The sequence below is a fragment of the Acromyrmex echinatior genome, chromosome 3 (assembly GCF_024713525.1).
Source record: "Acromyrmex echinatior isolate Ae372 chromosome 3, ASM2471352v2, whole genome shotgun sequence".
In the NCBI taxonomy this organism is placed as follows: domain Eukaryota; kingdom Metazoa; phylum Arthropoda; class Insecta; order Hymenoptera; family Formicidae; genus Acromyrmex; species Acromyrmex echinatior.
Window position 1 is genome coordinate 10,411,790 of NC_141854.1, and position 26,710 is coordinate 10,438,499.

The following is a 26,710-nucleotide window of genomic DNA, read 5'->3' on the forward strand; positions in this document are numbered from 1 at the left end:
TTTACAAGTCTTTGTACTGCTTATATCTAGTGGTTCATATTATTATGCTTATATACATATGTTTGAATCCCCTCGTTCAATTTTATAACTAGAAAATTTCTTTATTCTGATTAGTATGTTTCGACGCGAGACATATACAAAATGTGGGTGATATCCTCCTTTATTTATATAATGGAAAAAGGTTTAACGGGGAAGTTGGACAGCGTAAAAGGAAATTCGCGGCACGTGATCGACGCAAGAAACACGTGTCGGCGGCCCATCATGGGCGATTTTGGTTTTAGATACCACTGATACGTCTCTCAGTTGAATAAAAGGGTGCCTTGACGAAGAAGGAAGCCACGCGGTAGGGACACCGACACGCGCTCAATCCGCTCGTTTTAATGACCCCCTCATTATTGTGTCTCCACAAATTAGTCTTGTTACTCCGGTACCGAGTGCATGATCCTCTCGCAAGAAGTACCCTTCAATCTCACCCGTCATTCTCACGTGTTAACATTAAAATATTATCTGTCTAAAAGTGATAATCAAAGAGCAAACCTTCGGAAAACTCTGTAAACAGATGCGCGAGTTTTAAGTAATATTTTTTATCGCAACCTAATATAAATGTCAATGAAGAATTTACTTCGTTATTGCTATTTTTTTATTAGTTTGAATTTTTATCTTTATCTTTTTCTCATAATAAAATAAAATCATAATATTTGCTACAACGAGAGACGAGGATTATGGGAAGGTTACCTCTCTCGTATGAGATATTTTCTCGGTGCCATGATCTCGTTACGCGACACCCTCGCCTATTTACCACCCTTCTGCAATCTCCAACACGGTATGATCTATGGAAATACGGTACACGCGTATCACCCGTACATGCACGTGGATCAACACGTGGCCAGAGGCGACGGGCCGATAATAGGTTTGGAGAAAGCTTGTCGATCATGATCGCCTCCGCTCGCCGATGCACAACAAGTCTGATAAATAGTGACTGCTTGCTAATCCATACGATTGTCTCGTACCAAGATTTGTTCAGAATGATAGAGAAGAAGAGAGAGAGAGAGAGAGAGAATTGCCTATTTATTTAAATATAAATAATATATAATATTTATACCTAGATAAATATATACAATTGTATTTATACATGTTTCACAAAATTATATTTAAAAAATATGTATTTTTCAATTGTTTTGTTCAATTTATAAATGCATAATCATTCAAATAACAAGCCATTTTCATTATAGCATCATTACGTTTATTGCGTAATAATTTTATGAAATTAAAGAATAATTTTAATTATCGTCTAATTTTTATATTCGATACTTTTAATCTCATAGTAATGTTATTTAATGTCGTCGTTGTAAAGCTATAAATGTCCGAATTTCTGACAAAAGACTGAATTTAGCTATCGGAATTTAAGAAATGGCGTCTTACTTCCACGGTGCGAGGAGCTTAACGGGAACGAAGATCGTAATTCGCAAGAAGTGCATTGCGTCGCGTCTGCACTTCGCGGGTGACAGTCGCTCGAAAAATGCTCAAACGCGACGCGACGCGACTACGCTCATCTCGCGGACATAATTGAGTCCTCCTCCGTCTCGTGGCTCACACCAGGTACACGCTCCTCGCAGCTACGTCGCCGAGAGAGGTGCGACGGAGAAAAAGGAGATTTGTCTCTGCGCGAGCACTCCGGTGGATTCGCGGATGAGTCTACGGGAGGGCGAGCCGGTTAGCGGAGGAGATGGGAGAAAGAGAGATGGGGGGACGGGTAAAGGGGCTCTCACGTTACCGACGCTGCGGCTGGGTGTCGGGTTACCTCCGACCTCATCTTCCTCCGGTGCCTCCGCGAGTTTGCCACCATCGACATCGTCCGTCCGTCCATCCGTCCATCCGTCCATCCGCCCGTTCGTGTGTCCTCGTGTCTACCCTTCTCGATGCTCTCGACACCGATTTCTGACATCTTCCGCTTTTTGCTCGGTGAGTGCAGAGTTGCTGTGTGAAAACTGATGAAACTTAAGTTTCAGATCTCCACTAACTTAGTGCAGGTAAATCTACGAATTAATAATTATCTTATTTAGAGGTGCCGCTAAAAAAAACTGAAACATTTTTTTCAATCAGTTTGAATTAGCATACATTGAAGATTTCCAAAGATGATTAGCTTCAGGCTCTGAAAGACCATCTGCCATTATATTTTCAGTTACGTATAGCAAAAAGAGATTTCGAGAGATAGAAACAGTATAAAGTATGAGCCCAGAATAGCCTAAAAGATTTTGATAATTTTAAGATTTATTGCGACTATATCGATATAAAATATTAATAAAAAGATATGTGATTAAAAGTATAATTATACGCGCAAAAAAATATATTGCACACTGAAAAAAAAATGTTTTGTATTTGTAACTATAATTATATATTACTATAATTATAATTTTACACACACACACACACACACACACACACACACATTTGTTGCTAGAAGTATATACATAATTACTGTTATTATTATTATAGCAGTAATAATTATAATTATAGTTACAAAACAATTTTCTCTGTGTAAAATAGTTGAAATTGCCATAAAAATGATTCAAGTGATTATAATTGTATGATTATGTATATTTTGGGACAACCATAAAAAAAAATAACTATAAAATTATAATCACTTGAATCTTTATGGTCTATAATTTTTATGGTAATTTCAACTATTTTATGATTATAATAACTATAATGATAATCATTTTAGATTGCCAACTATATACATTTGTTGTTAGAACTATATACATAGTTACTGTTGTTATTATTATAGCAATAATAATCATAATTACAGTAATATGTAATTACAGTTACAAATACCAAATATTTTTCTCTCATTGTAGCTTTGTAAAAAACAATTACATAATAGTTACAGGCTAATTAATAATCAAGATGTCCAACAACAATTACCGTGTAATTAATCGTCAAAGATGCACGCGTTTATATGTTCGTGTTTTGTTTCGATGAGAATCATCGCGACGTACATCTAGGTTACCCCTGGTGGTTGTTTACGGAAGAAAGATGTATGTATATTTAGGGGACGATACGCGTATTGTGTCGAAAAGGGTGGGTGTTTCCCGTTATGGACACCCCTCGATGTCGGTATCGATTATACACCCTCCGACGTGCGAAGGGGCACGAAGCGCGCGCGGTGAAGCGCCGAGGGACCGTTTTAATTATCTCCTGAAGTAATTATAAAAGGGCCGTGCGGGAATCGATAAGTCAAGGGCAGGAACATCGTGAAGTCGAAACTATTCAACGAGGATGCTCGTTAGGTTGCATTAGATCACTCGCGAAATAGACGAATTCTAAGTATTCGGTATGTAGAGCAACTGCATTGCTAGAATATCGATTCGAGTACAATTAATATTCGACATTCGATATTTAGATACAGAGATATAAATATGGAGACCGAAGACGTATTTAAATTATATCGTGATTAGATAAAAGCGTCTGATCAAAGACTTCTGTGCGTCTCGTTAAAGTATGTATTTAGTCTTTCCCAAAATTTCCCTGTCTCCAACTTTATCCTTCGGTTTTTACAGATTCACTCTCGATACACTCGTGTCAAACATAATACAACGTTTACACATTATAGAGATGTCATCTTGACAGATAAACGAGATCGCGGTATATTACAGAGACTGAAAATTTCAAGAGCACAAGAGTAGGAGACGAAACCATTTAATTAATTCTTGTAAATTAATTAATGATTAATTGACAAGTAATATACTAACTATATATTATACTATACGGAGTCATATTTAAAATAGAATCTTTTTTTTTTTAATTTTTAGAGAGTACAGATAATTTCAATTAAGAAATAATAGTTAGGTACGATTTGTAAGATCTATTTTAGAAATTATCTCTATACTGTCTAAAAATTAATAAAATTCTTTTATTTCCTAAAGAAAAATTCAATCACGTGGTAAAGACAAACACTTTTTGGAGGACCGTTCGACAGATCATTTGTGAATTTTAGTAATTGCATACTTTTCAAGGATGGTGATAACCCTGTCGTTAGAACAGAAAGAATTGTAGAAGTGTGTGAAGGATATAGCGAAGGGCAGGATAGAAAAAGTGAGTGAGAAGGAAACGAAGGGAAGGAGTAAGAGAGAGAAGTACGGGGTAATTTAACACCGGAAGCGTCTTGAGCGTGACGCCACCCTGAAGGTGCAGGATACGCGGCGTGGATAGGTAGGTAGGAGGTGGGGCGAAGAAGGTGGAGACGATGGCGATGGTGCAGCCAGCCGGTGGGAGTCGGTCGGTACTCGAGGCCGCCATGCAAGGCGAGCTCTTCCTTCGTATTTCTCATCTATATCTCTCTCCTCTCCCTCCCCCCCCCCTCCTTCTCCCCCTTTGTCTTTCCGCACAGGCTTTCCTTTCCCCTCTTCTACCCTACCCTGTCTTTTGCTAGATCTTCTTTTTTTCTCTTGTAATTAGAACAAGGTGATTTCTTGGTCTATTCAGTATTCTTTCTCTCTCTAGCCCAAATATTATATTTCACGTTCTAAAACATTTATTTCAATTAAACAAGATAATTTTGTATCTTCTTTCCTCTTCATAGAATAAGAAGAAAAGACATGAATGATAAAGGGACAATTTCTTTGTACTTAGAATTCTTCCTCATTTTTGATTTTTATTATTTAGTATTATTATTTCTCGATAGAATATTATAGTTCAGTTCATCTAAATCTTAAGTATTACTCTCGGATACGTTAGAAGCTGAAATGCATGCAAATTATTAGTTTACACTGTTTATAATTACGAAAAAAACTCTCTAACAAATTTTTTAACATCGAAGCATCAAACTTTCCTATCTTATTTCATTTAATTCGTGACACGGTAAGGCGAGATTCGTAACCATTTTGTAACTTGATTTTAAGTACGAAAGATTAGATTATTTAATTATTAATAAATATGGCAGATACTCGACCGCATATAGTTATTGCCGCAACTACCAGTACTATTTGCATCAGGTGGCTACCAGATCAACAATCTCCATAAATCCCCTTCTCCTCTTCTCGTCCCTGAATAACTCTTTCTTCATCTCCGGCATTCATCCTCCTTCATTTTAGATCACCGCACGACGTAGACACTTCCTTCTATCCTCTTGCTGTCCTCGTCCTTTTGCACCGGTGTGTGGCCGGTCTTACGTGCCGCATTTACACGCCCGCACGTAAGTACGCACCTACCTACGTCCAAGGGGATTGAATTACCACCGCGAGAGAGTCCCTATGTGGCAACTCTCTTACTTAACCTACCGAACTGTATCGACACATTTTTCCTCCACGGGGTGTCCCGCAAACGGAACAGCCTTCTCTAAACCGGGTCCGCGGCTTGTTGCGCGCGCGAATACACGAGCGTTATGAAAAAAAAAAAAAAAAATTCATATGTGTAGACACTGGAGTTAATCAGAATAACATATGAAATCAAATCTAATTTTCGATCACTTTTATAAATACACACACTTTTTTGTCTTACCATTTATTTATTGATATGAGCATTTTTATTCTTCTTGGGAGAAAATTTAAATTAGATTAAAAAAATTACAAATTATTGCTGTAAATTATCTTTAATTAATTTCGAGATTTTATCTCAACGATTATGTGTACCTGTTTGAAAACTGTTACGTGCTTGATGAAAAAATCGTTCGATCATCGAGTTTCGCGAAGCATTCACGCGAGAGGACTTCTGATGCATTGCGTGAAGGCGACGCACGAGTGCAATGGGGTTAAATGTCCCGTCGGGACGAAGCAAGGTGTACTTTTTTATAGCCATGGGGGTCCTTAGGGAGAAGGGGGGGGCCCGCCCACATCGTAGCGCAAGGGGGGATTCTCCCTTTCCTCGACTGCCGAAATCTCCGATTTGTCGGACTCGATAAGACCACCGACCGGATATTTATTATTTGTAATTTACATGGTGAGGTACGCCTCGTTAAGTTGCTAAGTCAGGGGCTAAAATGTGTAGCGAATTTCACGCGCGTGTGCACACGCATGGCGCGATCGGAAACGAAATTTACATAATTCTCTTGACTAACATTAGTCGAACGAGTTTAAAAATTCAGCATGTACTTACTTTACAACTTTTTACCAATTTTATTAATTTGTTAATTTCCATATTAGGAGTACAGTATATTTTGTGGAAAATATACTGTGGAAAGTATACGTAATAATGTATTTGTTTCTCGGGCAATTCGTTTTTTTGATATTGTAGGTTTTTGTATTAGATTTGCAAAATATAGCGTTGCATCATCACGCACTTAATATATTTATTATAATAATTATTTATATTTTTTATAAATATACAATAATATTATATTACATACAATGCATATATTAAGATATAAATATATAAACTAAGCAAGAAACATTTCAGTAACATTACAACGTTGCTGCAACGTTACTGAAATCTTTCAAAACGTTTCTTGTTTCCTGAGAATTGACATATCAATCAAATTATAACAATGTATTTTTAATATACATCTCCGAACTAAATAAATTTGTATTTATACACACACTTGATGAACAAAATTCAAATTTCATAAAAAAACAGATAGTATATATTATCATGATCCATATTATAATATATAGCAAAATAAGATTAGAGCATATCTTTAATTTACAACAAAGAAAACAAATTGCATCTGCGAAATTGTCGGATTGTCATCCATTGACGGGAATAGATTTTCCTGTAAAGTACAAGAAAATCCGGTGGACCCAGTAGATTTTAAAGCGCAGTGAGGAAGGATAAAAGATCCAGGTGAAGCAGGATAGAAGCTAAACGAGAGAGGAAGAGAGGAAGAAAGAAAGAGAGACGCGCTGTCTGGCCACTCTATAATTTGTCGGGGTGAGTTACCGCCCTTGTCTTTGCTTAGCGCTGGGCGTTCGTTCGTTCGTTCGTTCTCTCGTTCGTTCGGTTTTCTCTCCAGTGATGTTATCAGCGCATACCTCGCTAGACAGGTGGCCACCCCGTGACACCCACACACGTTCGATACATCGCATCGGTGCATCGCCAGAATTCGGCGCTCTTTATTCCACGCACTCGCGCGCGCGACGAACGACAGATGATGCGTAAAGGCAGATAAAACTGACATGTTCCATTCATCGTGCTGTCATGTATATATTACGTAATAATGTGTGGATCTTACACACACACACACGGCGTACTAATTGTAGAACATTCTTGGCTTTAAAAATAGCTCTGTACATAATTAATGCTCAACGTATAATTTAAATGTATAATTTATATTTATACACACACTTGATTAAGAAAAATCAAATTTCGTAAGAAAATATATTGTATGTGTTATCATGATCCATATTATAATATATGGCAAAATAAGATTAGAACGTGTCTTTAATTATTTAATTTACAACAAAGAAAAAATATCTGAATGATTTTATACGTAACAAAAATTCACTTTTTTTTATTTGATTAGGATGTTGACTTTTAAATGCCTTTTTGATATAGCATATCCGGCTTTCTTTTTCAATGCTTTTTCTATTGCTTATAACTTTTTTATTAATCAAGATACGTATGTTTGCTTGATACATTATGTTCTTTAATGTCTAGTGGTTCAATTGAAAAAAATTATTTACAATGTGTTCATTTCTAGAAAAGTTATAAGCAATCAAATTGGGTTGGGTACGCCAAGTGTTATTGTTCCTGTAATATGGCGTTTATAAAGGTCACAGCACAGACTTTTGCATAGCGCATAGTGCATAAGCGAATCAACTAATCAGAATCTTTTCTTTCCTCTTATTTCATGGAAAAGAAGATTTTCAATTGATTGATTCCCTTGCACTATGCATTATGCGTTATGCAAGAGTCTGTGCTGCGGCCATTAAGCTTGATGATTAATATACTTGCGAATCTTATAAACATACAATTTCTTAATTTATAATTGTAAAAGAAAATTAATAATTACGATATCATATAAAGTCATGATATTTGTTAGTATTTAGGAGAAAGGATTTATCAGCATTCAGTGATTTTAAGGTGACTTCACTCTTTCTTTCTCATGAGACAGCAAGGACGTGTTCATTGCTCCCTCTTAGAGATCTTTTATTAAGTTATGAAGAGGAATGTATGTGCTTCGCCGAAGAGTTTCCATTTCAAGTTAGCGCGATGGCTGTCGTGTCTGTGTTCGATCGCCAAGCGATAGAGTTAAGATCGAGGGATCCAGAACGGTAGTTCGCACCGGTGGAAACCGTCTGTGTGGTCTGCATGGGTTCCTACCATCCGTTTCGAGCCCTCTTTGCCGCCCCTCTTCCCTCCCCCCCCCCTCTCTCTCTCTCTCCTGAACGCTTCGCCAACGATGACGTTAGTAACACGATATCTGCCCCATCCGCGGCCTGCAGACGGCTTCCATACAGATGTTCCAAAGGGAATAGGACCGAGGTGGTGTACCATTATCCGTTTATGGAACCGTGGTGACGCCCAGTCGTCGATAACGGTAATCAATTTTGCCGTACGCGCGACGAATCGGTGACGATTCGATGCATCACTCGCACGGTTATGTACAAGTCAGTTACACCACGACAATTGACATCAACCTAGCCAGGTTGAATCTAAACTCAGAAAAATAAAACTAAGAAAGTGATCTTCTTAAATCGTATCATAGTTATAGAATCAGTTTTAACGAAATATATAATAGATGGAACATATTATTTAATAGTTTTATTTTTATAATAAATTATAAAAATTTATTAATTATAATAGATGGTGTACATATAATAGATGGAATATATTATTGTAATCTTTTAGGAAATATACGTTTAACAGATTAGAAAATAATAATAATACTATTTTTTTACTGTGCGATTGAAAAGTTGCGAACACTTTAATGGGTAAATATACGTAGTAACAGAATATGTCTAATTCATACGAAATAATATATTGACACTAATTACACGGAAATGATTCCATGTAAAGAATAACAAATTATTTTCTGGGAAATTATTAAAGAAACAAAATCTTTTTCTAGTACTTTAAGATAAAAGTCTTTTATAAAACAAATGGATACTATCTCCAGGAGTACAATAGAACGAACCTCCCATTTTTTAACTGTGAAATCATATATTTTGCTTACATAAATCTTATCTTAGTACTTTTACAAACACAAGACGATTAGAAGAATTGACTTATGTAAGAAAAAAAAACATAGACGATTCTATTTTTTTTTTAAATGAGGCAACCGGGTTGTCCCACTGTTTTCTTAAATGGCCCAGCAGTAATATCCCATTTGTCCGAATGAAGGGCCGCAACAAAAGAACTTTAAAAGAAGAATTTTAAGGATACTTGTATCCTTAATAAGTTTCAGATCAAGACAAATTGTTGACAAGTTTGTAAAATTTCACGGGTAGACCACTCTGTGGTACTTTCACTAATGTATTGCACGCGTGCGACACAGGAAAATTGCACTTGCTCGTCATCGATTGTCTCGGTGATAACGCAGGGTCGTTTTGAGAGGACATTAGATATTCGAGCGCGGTCTTGCTAAATTTACCAAGAATGCTCGCGATTCTTGGTAGAGCCAAGCAGAAGCTACGTGAGAGACATATAGCACAAGATGGTGAAGGGGTGGGTGGAAGAAGACCGGGGAGGGCAGACAAATGAGTCGGGCCGCGAGACCCTGCGACTCGTTTAATCAAAGTTTGGGATGCGTGCTGCTCGGTCCCGAACTAACTACGTCCGATCATGCTACGAAACCAGTCAGCCAAGCCAGCCTTACCATACTGACTCGTGCCAGACACTCGCAGACCGTACAAGTCTACCTATGACTCCACCTTTCCTTCGCAGAACTTCGATTCTGACCCTCCACGATGTTGTTGGCTTTTGTGTTTAATCCCAACGGGAGCTGCATAAAGAATTACGAAGCATCCAGCCTTACATTTCTACCTATTTGTTATGATTATTATAAATTTTTTCGTATTCTTCTTATGCAATTCTAGAATATTAATTTTTTTGTACGTATAGATTTTCTATATTTGATTACTTTAAATTAGAAAGGTCTGTTAATATTGGACCATCTTAACGTCATGTTTAGAATTGAGTTGAGCCGGGTTAAATTAGATTCTACGACTTTGCTATACGCGATGGAAGATATCAATTCTTGTAACCGACCGCGAGAGGAGGCGCCACCGGAATTCGCCGATGAGTGGAAAAGGGGCACGTAGGGCCAACGTGTATACGACGTGCCTACCGACAATAAACGAAGTCGGGTGACGGGCGAACATGTGAGACTGCACCGTGCGCGTGTTTCGTAGGATGAGACATAAAATAGCTGGATATGGCGGTCCCAGTGCGTGCAGGCACCTCGTAGATAAGCAATTACGATGGAATTCGCAGATAAGACGACAAATTCGAATTCCAAGATTCGGGGCCCCGATACGATCGACACGAAGCGTGCGTCCTTCGTTCCTCTCTTTCTCTTCCTTCCATCAGATTCCGGAGACTCAGATTTTTAGTTGGATTGCGTTTTGTAAACGCGCAATTTGTTAAACGATAAATCGCGAACGATAAACGGCTGATGACGATGGTATCTTTGAGTCAAATAAGAGGATGTACCTGATGATCAAAAATTTCAACTATAAAATATATATAAAATTCGAAGGCTAAAAATATAGAAGTCTTAAAGTTCAAGGAGGCGTAAAGAAACTAAATTCGTCGAATTCAAATACAAAACAAATTTCAAAGCACATATTTTGTCTTTTGCATATATCTTGTGTCTTATATCTTTTATTATTAAATAATAAAATTATTATTATGTAAAATTATTATTGTATATTGTATTCATTTGCTACAACAATGACACAACAAAAAATAAAATTTTCCAGAATATATCAGTTTCAATATTTTGAATTATTAAAAAGCTATAATATTAATTTTTAAATGCAATGTTGAGAGATAAAATAATTAATAGTAGAAAATTAAAAGTATATTGCTTTAAAACATACTTTCTTTTTTTAACGTTTTTTTTTCTCTTTTTGCAAGCAACTAAAACAACACCTGACAATTTTTAGTTGCGCGTGTAGAGCGATATATTTTCTCAATATACATATAATACGATATAGTTATAATTTCTTTCTCTTCTCTTTTGTTGAAAATAAAAAATAATAATAGTAAAAAAGTAAATAAAAAATCAATTTTTTACTGAATTGTTTATGGAGAGAAAGCGAAATCACAAAAGCGGTTTGCCCTGAAAGGTGACCGCTGCGCGGAAAATCGGTCCGCGTGATTTTTCTGATCGCTCCGGCATACGCCGTTTGTTTTCTAGCGTTCCTAAACCGCATTGTATCCGACGATGCAATTTTCGTAAACTACGCACAGCGCGATGTGTCGTTCGAATGTCAATCACGTACGCGCGGCGTTTGTCATATTGCGCTGATACGTGCCAGTCGATTTCGCGTGCACGCTCTCTGCCATCCGAAACTGATAATGGGCGTTGCTCTGCGAGTAATGCGATACGTTTGTGCATTGCGCGTACGCAAATGCGTGTGCACCCATACACGCACGTATTACACGTCAGTGTTACGGCCTGGTGTGCATATTTAGTAAGATCAAACTCAAACGACTTTGCCATTATTTTAACTGTAAACGATGCAGCATCGTTTGTCCCTCCCGCGCACTGAGAGAAAAATGTTTGCATTTGTGACTATAATTGCATGGTAAAATAATTATTTTGATTAGAAGCTCCATTTATGATTAATTTGATTATTACTGTTGTAATGTTAGCAATTATATATATAATAATATGATATACTTAGCTATCTCGCGAATATGAAAAAATTATACTATAATTTATAATTTTAAATAACAATATAGTAAAATATCAAGATATAAATGACAATTAAAATAAACGTTTTTATTAAATGCAATCGCAATTATATTGAACTATTTTTTAACACATTCACTTATTATTTATATGGTAATAAGAACTAAGAAATGTGCCAAGAAAAAAACTAAAGATTTTAAGCAATATTAAGAATCTTTATTTTAGACTGCATATGTGAAAACACAATACTATAGAAATTAAAATAACGATCGAAGCTGGATCTTCATTGCTTAAATAATTCAATCTTGAATTACTATATATATTGTATGTATTTACATATATACCATATTTGTAATCTTTTTAAAGATTTTAAAGTATGTGTGTGATTATATTAAGCATAAATTGACTACGTTATAGTCGAACTATGATAAAAAAGACTATAAATATAAATTATAGTTAAATTGTGGTGATTGCAACTTTTTTTTCTTGTAATCCGATCACAAAAAAACATGATGTTTTATCACGTACACTTACAACACAGGAAATGTCTATCTATAAGTATAACGAGAATAATGATTGAAGTAACAATAATTATGTGCCGAATTATAATTGCACTAAAGCTTGAGGGCATAGCGTGCATCATGTAAAATTGTAATTTTATGTGGAATATAAAATACATATGAACGTAATATAATATTATATGTCAAAAGTTACAATATAATTACACATTTATATAAATTCTACTACTATGATGATACTTATTTGTTGCATAAAAATAATTAAATAAATTTCTGTTTTACTTTATTCTATTACATTTCTTATTTTATTGTTATATGTATAGAGTCACGTAAAATTATCGTGCATTAAAAATGTACACATTTACGTAAATTTTTATGTAAATGTTCTTGTACATGTTGCTAATACATTCAAAATCAGACAAGCGTTTAAAAGAATAGCGTTTTCAATTGAAGCAAAGGTTAGTTATCATTTCTTCCTTCGATTAGAGGACGGGAAAGCCGGAAGTTATACCGAAAGATTTATGCGCTTCCGAGCTGTGGCTGTAGCTCTTGCTCCGATACTCACGCCCACGAGCGGTAGTAGATTACGTGGCATTTTTGCATCGTATCTTATGCTCTATCGGGATTTATGAGTTATGCAAACAACAAGGAAGTCTCGTCGGAGCTAAGGGTGAGAGAAGTGGCTCCGCCTTCTTCCCTTTCTTGTATGACGCGTACATTGGTTTAATACGGTTTTGTTTATCTTTTTTCAATTTTATTGTAACATAATACAATTCAATTTACGTGTACTACAATTTATATTTCATTAATTAATATTTTATTAATATGTTAGTACTAATGTACTCGGGTAGATTAATAAATAAATCAACATCAATTATAATTTTGATATATATGAGATATATGTATATAGTTTTATATATGTATATCTATATATGTCTCGATAAAAACTTTAAATTTAGTAAAGATATATACTTATTAAATTAAATCAATGTATGTATATACGTAAAAGTTTGGCAAAAGTATCATCTAAGAATGTCTATTATTTCTAGTAAACATATTTATTTACTAGACAATGCATATATTTGCTACAACACATTAGTAAAAACATAATATTGCGAGCCGTTTGTCATAGTAAACGTATACATTTTAGTAAATACATATATTGCTAATAAGTGAATATCTATATTTACTAAATTTTATATCTTTCTATGCATATATTATATATATATATATATATATATATATATATACATACATGCACATATATATGTATATAGATTATGCGAGTACATTACACATAAATTTTTTTCTTTTAAAGTTGTCATTTAATTGATAATTAATATTTAATGAAATTCTGTTAATGAATACACTTTATATAAAATAGCAATTAAAAAATCAACATAAAACAATAAAATAAAATAAGCTAAACATAATAAGATAAATAAAATAAGATAAAATAAAATAAGATATACATATATGATATTATACAAAAGACTTATATAATATAATAGTAGGTAAGACATACTTGGCACTGAAAAGTTTTATATACATATATATATATATATATATATATATATATATATAAATTATTTATAATACAATAATGAAAACCGCGTGGATGGAAAAGGCAGATGCGCCTGTCCAAAAAGGAGACTAGTCTCTTCGCATTGGTCCAACTGTGGTTTCCATGGACGCAAATAATCGATCTGTTCGCCGCTGACGTTTGTCTCTTCCACAGAGCATGCTCCAATGAAACCGCTTTTCTCGGTCGAGTCATTGCGTAATAATATATTATAATATGCATATATATTATATGCATTATACAAAATGTGTAATAAAATAATTTTAGTAACTTAAACCTGAATTTTAAGGTAGATAAAATTAGCAACCAGCAAAATTATAAATTAAAATTTTAATTATTGAATATGAAAAGAAATATGTAACATGGGTCGATATTTTAATTCTTTATAACAACTAATAATATTTTTAGCAACATAGAAAATACGTTGATAATTAATACTACTTATACTATTTTTTTATTATAATTTCTTTGAATATATACAACATACAATATACAACATAATATACAAATAATGAAATATTAATTTACTGTCATATTATTTACATTAATTAGTAATTTCGTTATTGATATACTCGTTGATGCATTCGTTTAATTGCGCGGGTATAGGCGCTATCTTGTATACCAGATTACATTATTATTCTTCAACCATATATTTGTGGAACGCTTCGATGTGTTATGTGAAATTTATTCGTAATTTAATGTTGCCTCGTAAAACCCAGCTGTGCCGGACGATCGGATGCGTCGACCGATTTTGTTCCTATAGCTGGCTGTCAGATCGCTCAGGTAGTCTGACTCCGTATTACGTTACCCGCTTGCACTCGCTCGATTGCGCTCGCTCGCGCTGCCGGCTGGACGTCACCTGACTTTAACTTTGTTTCGAATTAATCGAATTCGAGGCATCCGTGGAGAAATGCACTCGTTTCGCGCGAACGGTATTCATTAAGTAAAGTTGATTGGCGTCGCGTATCACGAGCACTGAATCAGTTAGACGTAGAAATATACTCGAGTAGAATAAATTCTGTTGAATCGATTTTGATAGGGTGAACGTGTAAAGAACATAACTTCGGCAATAATTTTTTAATAAATTTATAGATCCAATTCATCCAATTAATTCTTACAAATTAATATTGATTATTGTAGCTATTTATAATAGCCGTAATAATCGATATTAATTTGTAAAAATTAAATGAATTGGATTCTATGAATTTATTAAAGAATTATCGCCGAAGTTAAATCCGTTAGAGATAAATTGTTCGTTTTATCGATTAATCTTGAGGTCAATTTGAAAGAAATTTGCTTTTAATGATCATATAATGTAATCAGTATTGGTGAGATACTACAGGGTAAGTGCAAGCACTGCTGATTTTTTTTCAATCTCTTGTTGCCCTTTTTGATACACCTATAACTTGTCTGTGCAACTTCGTCGTACTTATGCTTTAGCGAACTGCTTTGCCGATTCTACTCATTAACTATACGTTGCACCGCCTGCAACGAAGTGCACGATTAAATTACTCCTCCGCGAGTATCAGTCGTCAACAACGGGAACTTGGCTCGTTAATACGGTCGGAAACGACGTAGACCAAGATCTAAGTTCTCCAACACCCTTATATGGATTAAGTAACGCTTCGTAGGTGTATCGACTTGGACGGACAGTACTGTGCAACGCGATGATTACATTGATTACAACAATATGCTCTTCGTAAACGACAGAGCGTACACGCAATAATGTGAATGCACGTATACAATATATTTAATTAGGAATATAAGCAGACGAATAGAAAACATATAATTACAAAAAAATTATATGTCATATTAAAATAATTAAGAAAATTATGTATTAAAACTTTCAGTCTTTTCTGTCAGTGAGAAATTACTTTATACTTTCACAATTGCAAATCTGCATATTTATATCATACTTATTGCGTTGAAAATATCTCCTTACATTATGAACATTTACATCCTGAAATACCGATCGTAATCTGTTTCACAATGTGAAATGCGATGACAAAATACTTTTTTTGGTTACAAAAAACCTAAAATTTTTCTGAGAAAAGAATTATTACACAAATTATACATATTTAAAGTTGACATGAACATAAACAGCATCTATACTGTACAAAAATTATTTTCTACTTTTAAAAACTCAATGAGACTATTTTCTACTCTCAAGAACACTATATCGGTAAGAACAACATTAATTTTATATTGTGACTTAATAAATTCATTTAATTTAAATCATATTAAAAAAATACAAAGATTCGATTAATTCTTGTGCATTTCGAAGATGCGTGACAATAACGAGACGAAGTTGTGGGATCCATTTCGCTCAATTTTCGATCAATGGAGAACAGCCAAGAGCGAACACTGTTGGATAGAAGTTTGTGTACCGCGCGATCATCAAAACAGGATGCGAACCCAACTTCCTCTCAGTGCTCGGTAAATAATAAATATGAATACATAAAGAGCAATCTTCTGTATCAAGGTAAAAGAAAGTTCTCGTACGATAATAATCGCAGTACAAATTTGTGAATTTACAAATTATAGATTGCAATTATAATTTATTAATTATTAGTTGTAATTAAAAGTAAACGTAACAATAAAGTTAATAAAAGTTAATAGCAAATAAAATAAAATTAATAAAAGTTAATAGCAAATAAATGTAACTGCGTATATATATATATATATATGTATATATATATATATATACATAGAATCAATTTTGGAGTTCAATGCAACCGCCCACGTCCGACTATAACACACAAGATGGCAATGAGTTTGCAAAAGAGGAATCTAACGAACATCTCGAGACTTTGAAATTCGTGTTTCCAAAGAAGGTCAAGGCTCGTGGACGAAGAAAAGCGAACGCCAACAAGCGTAGAGTCACGTTTGCTGATCATTAAACTCGTTCGCGCGACGAGCATTATGTTACCTTACATTAAAAACTGCAGTAAATGCAAATATTGTATTACACACATTCGACCGACGCCCGATCAGATTTTTCTACATAATAAGATTTTTCGATTTCAAAGGCGCGAATACAGATGATGCGGTTTTATTGTCAAAAAATTCTGTAACTGATATATTAACGATACTCTCGATCATTAAAAGAAAGATTATAAATATTATCACACACACAATGTCCTTGTTTGCGATAATAATATTTTATTTATATTACTTATATTCGACTTGTCCAATAATGTTCAGAAAATGTGATTTTCTCAAATTTTTCGATTTGCGATATTTTATTAGCATTATTATTATATTTTATTATGTTTAAATATTTACGTAGCCGATCGACCGTCGATTGTTGAATGCAATATCACTTTTAGAGCGATATGTTGAAAACTTCAAACCATTTTTGACACTTATAACAAAATTTTCTGTATTATTCCAAACTTTCAAAATTTCAAATAAATCAAAATTTAAACTAATTTAATTAAATATTATATCAATAAAAACAAACATGAATGGATTCAGAATATGGGCATTGCATGATCTATCATATATTCTGCCTACTAAATCCTTGCAGGTACTCCATAAAATTAACCTCTCTTCAATTAGTAAAAAATTAATAATTTAGTTATAAATAATGTGAACAAGAAGATATTAAGTCTTATAATAACATTTCTAAAGTTTCGATAATTTGTACTTAATTTTTTAAAATAAATTATATACTGAAAATAATACGTGAAAATAATACATAAAAAAATCTGATCAAAACTAATCTACGAAGAAGAAAAATACATAAAGATAGCAAAATAAATAATAAATATTAATATAAAATATAAATACATAAAAATAACTAAAAGTATTTTAAATAAAAAAATATTCAATTGTGTTTATAGAATAATATTTTTCTTTACGACACACAAATTAGCATGAAACGCACGCGCCCACGAATACATTTAAACGTTGTCTTTCAATTTTCCTCAACTCCTCTTGCAAGCAAGAGAATGCTCGTCAGAGCAGAAGAATTAATTTAACAACAGTTTCCAATAATCCGAAACCTATAATCTTCACAACATGGATGGCTTTATCTGAAATCACTACGACATCCTTCAGTTCTCGATCGCTCACATATTTTTTGCCTTTCAAAGTGAATACGGAAATAACGCATCCAGAAGCATTGAAACCTCTCATTAAGTACAAAGAGTTATTAGATGGAAATCCAGTATCTAGAAACAAATACTATAAAAGGCTTCCAAACATTCAGACTAATGATTTTGATTTTATGTATAATGACAATACCATGATAAAATCTGGTAATGTTCACTGCGGTGACTGCCGTTCAAAAATAATGTTCACTCTTCAAGAAAGTCAAGTACCCAAAATTAATCATACAATCAAGCAAGAGTCAATTGATGATTTATTGATTTATACCACTGGAAAAAATTTGGATTCTTTGTCTTCCGCAAATTTGGAATTAGAAACACTAAAAATCAAGCAGCAAGAGTCACGAGATCAGTTCAAATTACAAGACAATCAATATTCACGAAAATATGACTCGTCGCAATCTCCAGAAGTTTGGAATTACATGCAGAAAGATCTTTCGAGCACAACGAAGCAACGGATTCAGCTTTCGCACACTTCTCTATGTATTTTGCAAACGCCTACAAATATCTCCAATCCATTGCCATCTTTATTTGAAACGTTGAGAACATCTCGATTTGGTAACTTGGCCTATTCCGGAATTTTGGGAAATCGAGAATTTCGAAAGACTTCGTTGTATCTACCTTTTGTATCGCGTCGTGTTTTCTCCTCAAAAAGTTGCACCGTGATTCAGCAATCTATTCGAGAGTTTGAAAACTTGAAGAAGGATCAGAGTGCGAATACATCGATTATTCGTTTGAGACACACGCGATCGCATCCAGGTCTCTTGAAATCCTAGTTATAATAATTCTTAACTTTTTAAATTTATATAGCTGAAAGCTTCTGTCTATTCAGTACAGTCATCTTGGATCATGACAAAGCGAGAAAAATATACTGTATTAAAATGTGAGTATTTTTTAATAAAACAATATTTTTAATAGAATAGAGTTGTAAAATATACCTTTGTATTCTGATAATCAATAAATAACCATATATTTGAAATTAAATTATACCTAACCAAAAAACAAAGCATAAGCTGTATTACAATTATCAAATTGAGATAAATACGATTTTATTATATTTCGGAATAAAAGAAGAGTTTTCGCGATATTTTGCAATACTCTATGAAACACAAATATTGTTTTATTCAAAAATATTTCTATTTTAATATATTTAATATAGTTAAAAAAGTTTTATTTTGAACGTTCCTATTTAAATTTACTTTAAAATTTTCATTATGTTGCTTCGCTTCTGACATTATCGGTCTAAAAATTCGTAATGAATGGACACACAAAGAGCCTTAAATAATCCTCAATTTAATCCTTCATTGACACATTTCTTTTTTCGGTTCGCTTTTTTACACTAGGTGACTCACACCCAGAGCAATGTTTAAACAACTGATATTCTTATTTAAAGAATCCAATCAGTATAAAAAAATGGATCAATTTCAAGATCTGTAGAATACATTCAAATAGTTTTTGAAATTTCATTATAGTTTTTATGAAAAAAATTCTTGAATTCAATGAATAGAGAAAAATCTTTGAAAAATTGTAACTTTTAAAAAATTCAGTATTAAAAGTATCATATTTGAATAACAATTTACAGAATTGTTATTCAAATATGATACTTTGAAAAAAAATTAGTAAGTGATTTTGGATAAAGAGTATTTATTTTGCATATTGAATATAGGCTATATTGGGAATTGAAAAATAGAGAGATATTTTTATAAACATTTGTATTTTTGTTCTACAAAATAAAAGAAAATTGAGTTTCAGAGAATTAAAATAATTTTGTGGGTGATTCGCACCACAGTATATATTAACGAAGGGTTAATATTGTTTGAATATACATATGTGCATACAGTAATTCGATGAAAAACGTTTTATAGTTAGTTTGCAACTATAATAATATTAATACACTAACGATTGATATTTAATGAGACTGACAATCGCAGATCGCGTTTCTCTGATGAGACTGCAATCGTTTTCCTGCACATCAAAGTCTAAAAAATCCGCCGGTTGCGAGAAGGATGATAAGTCACATCGATCGAAATGCGAAGATGAAATCGAGGAAGATATGTGTTCTCAAAACATTGCGACGAGCCGTTGCCGGCTTGAAAATAAAAAAATTTGCGGGAAAACGCGACGGAAGGACACGTGCGTCTCGTCTCAAGATGACGTGCGTGAGAAACAAGAGAGAAAATCTAAGCTCAACAAAAAATACATGTGTTCCGAACTGACGAACGAACTAAAGCCATGCACTTGGAATAAGGAGCGATGTTCTGAGAATCATCGGAAGTACGACGAGAATAAAGCACGAGTCTCATCAAAGAATCGCGCACGGCAATCAAGAGATTCTAGTTGTTCACAGAAGCAAGATGTTGACAGAAGATGTAATAAAAGTAACGCAGATCGACATAATCGTTGTTACAATAATAGCAATAATTCTCATTAAGAAATATTAAAATTTAATTTAATATCTACGTGATACTTCACGAAACATCTGAAATTGATGTATCTCATATTCAGAATAGTAGGTCAAAATTATTATTGTTATTATCATCATTATATTAATTTAACATTAGCTGCCATAATTATGATTTAGTATTTAACTTTAGCATATCTTGATGAAATTCTATACCGTGTATTGATTTATCCATTCTCTAATTTTCCTGTTTCCTTTTCCATGTATTGTGCGTTTTTATATTCTTTCTTCACTAATCTATTAATTTATTTTGACATTTATCTCTATTTTTTTACTATGTGTTTTATTTTAATATCTTAATCAGGACGGCAATCAAAATCATATAAGCAACGTGACGATTACGAAAAAGCTGATGAACCATATACAGTCTGTAAAAATTCCTTCAAAAAAACGGTTGTTTTTGAATCAAACTGCAACAACAAACATGCAAAGTGCGGTGCTAGTAGTAAGAAAGAACGACAAAAGTGCACCGGAAACAATCGAAAGCGATCTAACAGCTATCGCGAAAGAAATTCATCCCGAACTAGTGATAAAAACTGCAACAAAGCAAACGGAAAGCGATATTACTCAACAAGCGATGTTACGAAACAATCAATTTTCTCCGTCCCGCGGAATCGTAAATCTTTCTCCGATTCGATTTCCGATATCATTCTCGGCATAAATGTAAGCAAAAGATTTTATGCTAGCTGCAGCAAAGACAAAAAAGATCGAAGACAAGCTCCGTCTTGTGAGGAACAAAAAATGAAGTGCGAGAAAAAAGAGGAAACTAAGAAAAAGTGTGTAAAAGGTGTTGCTAAATGTATGTCGAGAAAAAAGACTACTACTGATAAGATGCAAATCTGTCAGTCTACGAAAAAAGACGAAGACAAGAAATTTTATGAATCCACGAAAAAGGAGGAATTTTGTGCCACCATAGAAAAAGAAATTAAAAAAGGTAAAATAAATTTAATTTAATTATAATTATTATACGGAGTGTTTTGAGATCTCAGGGATAAACTTTAAGGGATGATAGATCTTATAAAAAAAATAACTTTTGTTAAGGAAACTTATATTCTCTCCGATGCATTATTAAAGAGCTATGCGTTCCTGTTTGACCGGATGTGAGATACATAATCGATAGCGCGGCAGCATTACGTTGTCCTCTGATGATACTAATTTAAGTTTTTGTATTTTTTATTGTCTCTTTGTAACATAAAATCAAAAAATGTATGCTGGTAAATGTAATGCGACCAGACGTGTAGCTCCTTAAAAATCAGTTAACAGTGTTGACACAGTTTCCTTAACAAAAGTTGATTCTTTTCATAAGCTTTACTATTCTCTAAAGTTTGCGTCTAAGATCTTAAAACATCATGTATTATATATTCTAAAATTTTTAGAGTAAATTGTTATTCTGAAGAGTGACATCTCCCTTTTAAAAACCTCAAAATCTCTTTAATTTCTTTTTGTATTATATTGTACTTTATAAAAATTCTTCAATTTTGCTAAATTTTTAATTAATTATTTTTTTTGTTGTAAACGAAAAACTTAAAAAAGAACCAGTGAAAACATTTCCATCACCTATAAAAGATAAATTCTATGAAAGAATTATAGGTTTTTTAATTCTTTCTTATATTATGATTCATGAAAGAGGAGCAACTGTAAATTAATGTTAACTAAATTCTTGTTATAATAAATTCCTTTAATTGTTCGTTGCAGATAAAAAGTCTATAGAACAATTGATAAAGGAACAGAGAGATCGCGAATACAAAGAGGTAGATGAATGCAAGAAGGGGAAAAAAGAGAAAAAGGGCGATAAAATCAAAATAATTTCCTTAAAAAAGCTGATGGGCTTAGATCGCATGATCAATTCATATAAAAAACAGGAAAAGCAGGATATCGAAAAGTTTGTAAGCACACGTAACGAATCAATCATTTCTATGGACGCCGTGTTTAAGTGGTTCAACATTCAATCTAGGATTATTAATGGCACGATCCCAATTATTGCCAAGTTAGTTCTTTCGCTTGGATTTTACTTCTGTTGGCAAATGCATTTTCAAAATTTGAAGATTAAGTAATTCAGAAAGAATAATATTCTTTAAAAATTCTATATCCCGATATTTTTTATTCTGATTAGTAATTTCTCTGATTTTTTTATAATTTATGTTATCGAGATTATTTACATTACCTATTTTATCGTAACTATACACTTGCGATCGATGATCATTTATTGCTGCAACAACGAGTTATTTCATACAACGTAATTATAGGGATGTCGGACTGTTCAATGCAATGTTTGATCGATCGTTCTCTACTGCCAAACTGGATTATCAGGATGATTTTGCTATCGGACGAACTATGAATGATGATAAAATAGTTCAAAACTATTCTGCGAATGACGACGATTTTATTCATGGCGATGAAATACCGAATTATGCTGAAATAGAATATGAGGACGAAGAAGATGACGTTCACGAGGATCACTAACCGATCTCCAAAATCAATCGAATCTTACGCAAAGGTCACAGTATATATTAATTTAATATAAGTAGTGAAAAAAAGTTTTATTACAATTGTTTTACACTTTGTCACAATATGATATCTTTGGTGAATGTTGATGATGTAATAAATAAAAAATTAATCCGGCTTGTAATGTGACTATACCTGTATTTTGCTCTTTTCAAAATATGCACTTGAAAAATATCTGCGTTTTTTTCTTTAAAAAAACAACATGCCTGCAAGCACGCAATTTCCTTATGACGCAATTTTCTTATAATACGTATAAACATAGCTACTTTCCTCACATATGAATATATAATGGCGTTAGTAAATATACATTTACATACGAAGGTATCTCGTTTTCAAGAACATTGTGATCCTTTTGATTATACGGTAATCAATTACTTCACGACATTACTTCGATATAAATAGTAGTTGATCATGCCCCAATAATACTTAACCAGATTTCACTTTGTAGACGATAAGATAAAATTACTCTTCAGTATGACTTGGATGATCGTTGATTACTCGCCGACGGACAGATACGAGTCGAACGAGTGAAACGCAAATGCGGAGCCTTACGGAGGTTTTGCTTCTTCACGAGACGTCTTTGTAGCGCGACGGAGGCGTGAATGGCAGTGGGCCAGGAGGCCCAATTATGAGTTATTCAGTCCTCGCCACGGGGCACCGCGGTGCCGCTCTACCGTCGGTGTATGCACCTACCTGGCGCCTCCCCCTTCATCTCGCGTGAGAGTGAGAAAGAGCGAGAAAGAGCGTGCAAGCTGCGGGGACGCGAGACGGGACGACGGGGGTTGAAACGCGGGATGTATGGGGTAGAGAACGTGAGGACGTCTCTGCGGGATTCCCTCCGTCACTTATGGGAATGCGATACGAGCTTTTCGTCGGATGCTCTCTTGCGTTTTCGCATTGTTACGCAACCGTCCTTCTCGCGTCCGCGTCACCCTCGTGCACTCCGACAAAGGGAATCAATGTCAATGCGCGCTGCCATGCCATGTACACGCTCTGGAGAGGACAAGGAAAGTGAGAATGAAATGATGATTGAGAGTATGTAATAAACGCGGATTAAAATCGTTATGTTATGCTATAACGATCACGCGAAGTGTCAGTTCCAAGTTCTTTAAATTTGTACAGCAAAATTTTTCGAATTCTTATCATTTTGATAATATAATCATTAGATTTGTGCAATTATTCTATATTTGTTATCATCTCTTTAACAAGAAATTAATTAGAGGTTATTAATATAATTTGAATTCTCATTGCCATCATTTCAAGCTTCTGTTCATTCACTACTGTATTATCTCGGATTGTGGCGTCAGAAACGAGAAGGTATACAATAAAAATCTTGCAAAATATAATAATATGGAAAAATGTTTCAATAAAACAATATTTATAATCGATAAAATCGATTTGTAAATTTGTACATTAAAAACTCTTCTTTTATTAATTGATAAATAGTCATATATATATTTAAAAATGATGTTCAGCAAAAAACGAAATAAGTATAGGCAGCTATGACAAACCTTTAAATTAATAATATATTAAAATAAATATGATTTAATTTTTATTATCTGAGATAAAAAAAGATATGGTTTCCAAATTATTTTTAATAAAATGATAAGTCTAGTCTATCAATTGCAAATGCAGTTTATTAAAAAATTTATTCCCATTAAAAAATTTCTTTTCATCGATTCAATTTTGTATTATAATTATTTATTGAAAAATATTTCTATTCAAACATAGTTTGCAAAATTTTTATCGCGTGTTTTTTTACTTTCGACGTCATATTCTGAGATAATAGTGATGAATAAATAGAATGAATAAATAAAATGAATAAGAAGCCCACACTTCAATTATTTCTTAATTAGGATTATACCTGCACTGATTTGATGTTTTTATGATGAGAACATAAACTATGCTTAAAGTGAAGAAAAACGTATGTATCAAAGTTACATGATGAAGTTTTCATGTTTTTTAAATAAATATAATCATATTGTATTATTAGTTTCCTTCCGATCTCTCAAGTTGTTACTAATAATATCATATCATTAAAAAAAAAAAATCTAAAATTTCCTTTACACTTTTCGATCTTCGCTACCTCAATTTTATTCATTTTAGCGAAACTGTCTATATTGTACTCGATCAGACATGCGAAGTAAAGTGACGGTAAGGATATCACAACGAATGCGAATCGACGCAACTTATTGTCCCATCAGCAAGATTGAGCGGCTTTTTAGAACGAATCGGGAAGGTTTTTTGCACGTCACATTATGGTGTCAACGACTTCATCCTGGACCACAAACCGCTGGCATCCGTGTATCGAGAATGAATGGCGTCGCGACGGGTGGCAGGAAGGCGCATACAACTCGAATAAAATGTATCAATTCCGTTCTCATGATGCCGGAGTTCTTTTCCTCGAGGATCGATTGTGCGCTTGAAGGAAGGAAGTCCTGCAACGGACAACGTCTATTATTAGTGCGCGATGTTGTTCAATTATGCGAATTACAACGACGGAACAGGCTTAATAAATATTGTACATTCTATGGTGTAAGAGTTTTGTTATGCTTTCTAATATTCATTTTTATCTATCAAAGTCAATTAACATTAATCTCGATTTAACTTAATCTTTATCTTTTCAGAATTAGAAGAATTAGAAGAAAATAAAAAGTGAACTGAAGTTAACATGAGAAAGTCGTTGTAGTGGTACTAAAACATTATATTTCGAAGCAAGAAATACAATGAAAATAACGAATTACAACGAATGTTACTCAGAAAACACTGTAAGATTTAAAAATGGATTCTATTCTTTAAAGGTTAATCTATAATATATTGATATAAATGAATTAACAGAAAATTTTTTCTTAGATTTTAAGCAATTAACTTTGTTTCGAATCTTTTATATTAATAACAGCATTAACACATATATACGCGCACACGTGAGTGCAGGCGAGATTAGATATAACTAGGAAAATTATAGTCGCTTGATAGTTGTTCATTTAAAGATATACATACTGTATCCGTCGGCGCTACATCGCCGTCGGTATATCACGATAGAAGTGAAATTCTGCATTACACGATTTATTCGATTACAATCACACACACACAAACATACACAGAGATCTCCTTTCATATTTTTACTATTAACTATATATCGTTTAACACATTGTTACACAAAAAAAGAGACGAATATGAGAGACAGGTCAATACATCTTCGTAATGCAACTTATGATGCAATCGCAATGCAAAATATCAGAATTGGTGAACATAAGTTAAAACAGAAAATTCTATATTCTTGAGTTCGTTCTTTTTGCGTTCCAACATTGCGTCCTCAAATTAAACTAAGGATAAAAGAAAGGAAAGAAAGGGCGGAAGGGTTCAGACTCCTTAGGTCAGTATTCCTTACCAGATGAAGAACGTCAGTCCCATGTCAGTTTCTTCGCAAGCGGGGCAAGCAAACCGAACGACATCCTCTCATATAGGGTTTATACGGATTATTTTAGGTATATTTTTTTAAAGATATTTAATATTAAAAATGTTAAAAAAATATATATTGCGATGTTTTCCTGTTTGCAGTTATTATTGTATTGTAATTCGTAAACATACATCAATTTTAAAAAAACAAACTTTATTTACTTTATTTACTCTACAGTGCAACTTTATATTTATTTTACAGTTATACAATAGAACAAAGCTACTGAGAGGTTTTAAAAAATTCCGTTGCAGACAGGTTGCAGTTTCACACCACGCACA

The 26,710-nt window shown here is 33.4% G+C and overlaps 1 protein-coding gene across 1 annotated transcript; it reads left to right on the forward strand.

Annotated features, from left to right (window-relative positions):
• The first annotated feature begins 1,028 nt into the window (after positions 1-1,028).
• On the forward strand, positions 1,029-23,096 carry LOC105152915 (uncharacterized). The gene is made up of 4 exons (XM_087404615.1): positions 1,029-1,962; positions 20,772-21,401; positions 22,163-22,454; positions 22,714-23,096. The coding sequence occupies exons 1-4, from the start codon at positions 1,920-1,922 to the stop codon at positions 22,928-22,930; spliced, it is 1,182 nt and encodes a 393-aa protein (XP_087260741.1). The 5' UTR covers positions 1,029-1,919; the 3' UTR covers positions 22,931-23,096.
• The last annotated feature ends 3,614 nt before the right edge of the window (positions 23,097-26,710 follow it).

Coding starts and splice junctions, on each gene's coding strand:
- LOC105152915 (XM_087404615.1), top strand. CDS start 1,920: ATGCTCTCGACACCGATTTCTGACATCTTCCGCTTTTTGCTCG. Junction 1,963..20,771: donor CATCTTCCGCTTTTTGCTCG/GTGAGTGCAGAG, acceptor TATCTTAATCAG/GACGGCAATCAAAATCATAT. Junction 21,402..22,162: donor AGAAAAAGAAATTAAAAAAG/GTAAAATAAATT, acceptor TGTTCGTTGCAG/ATAAAAAGTCTATAGAACAA.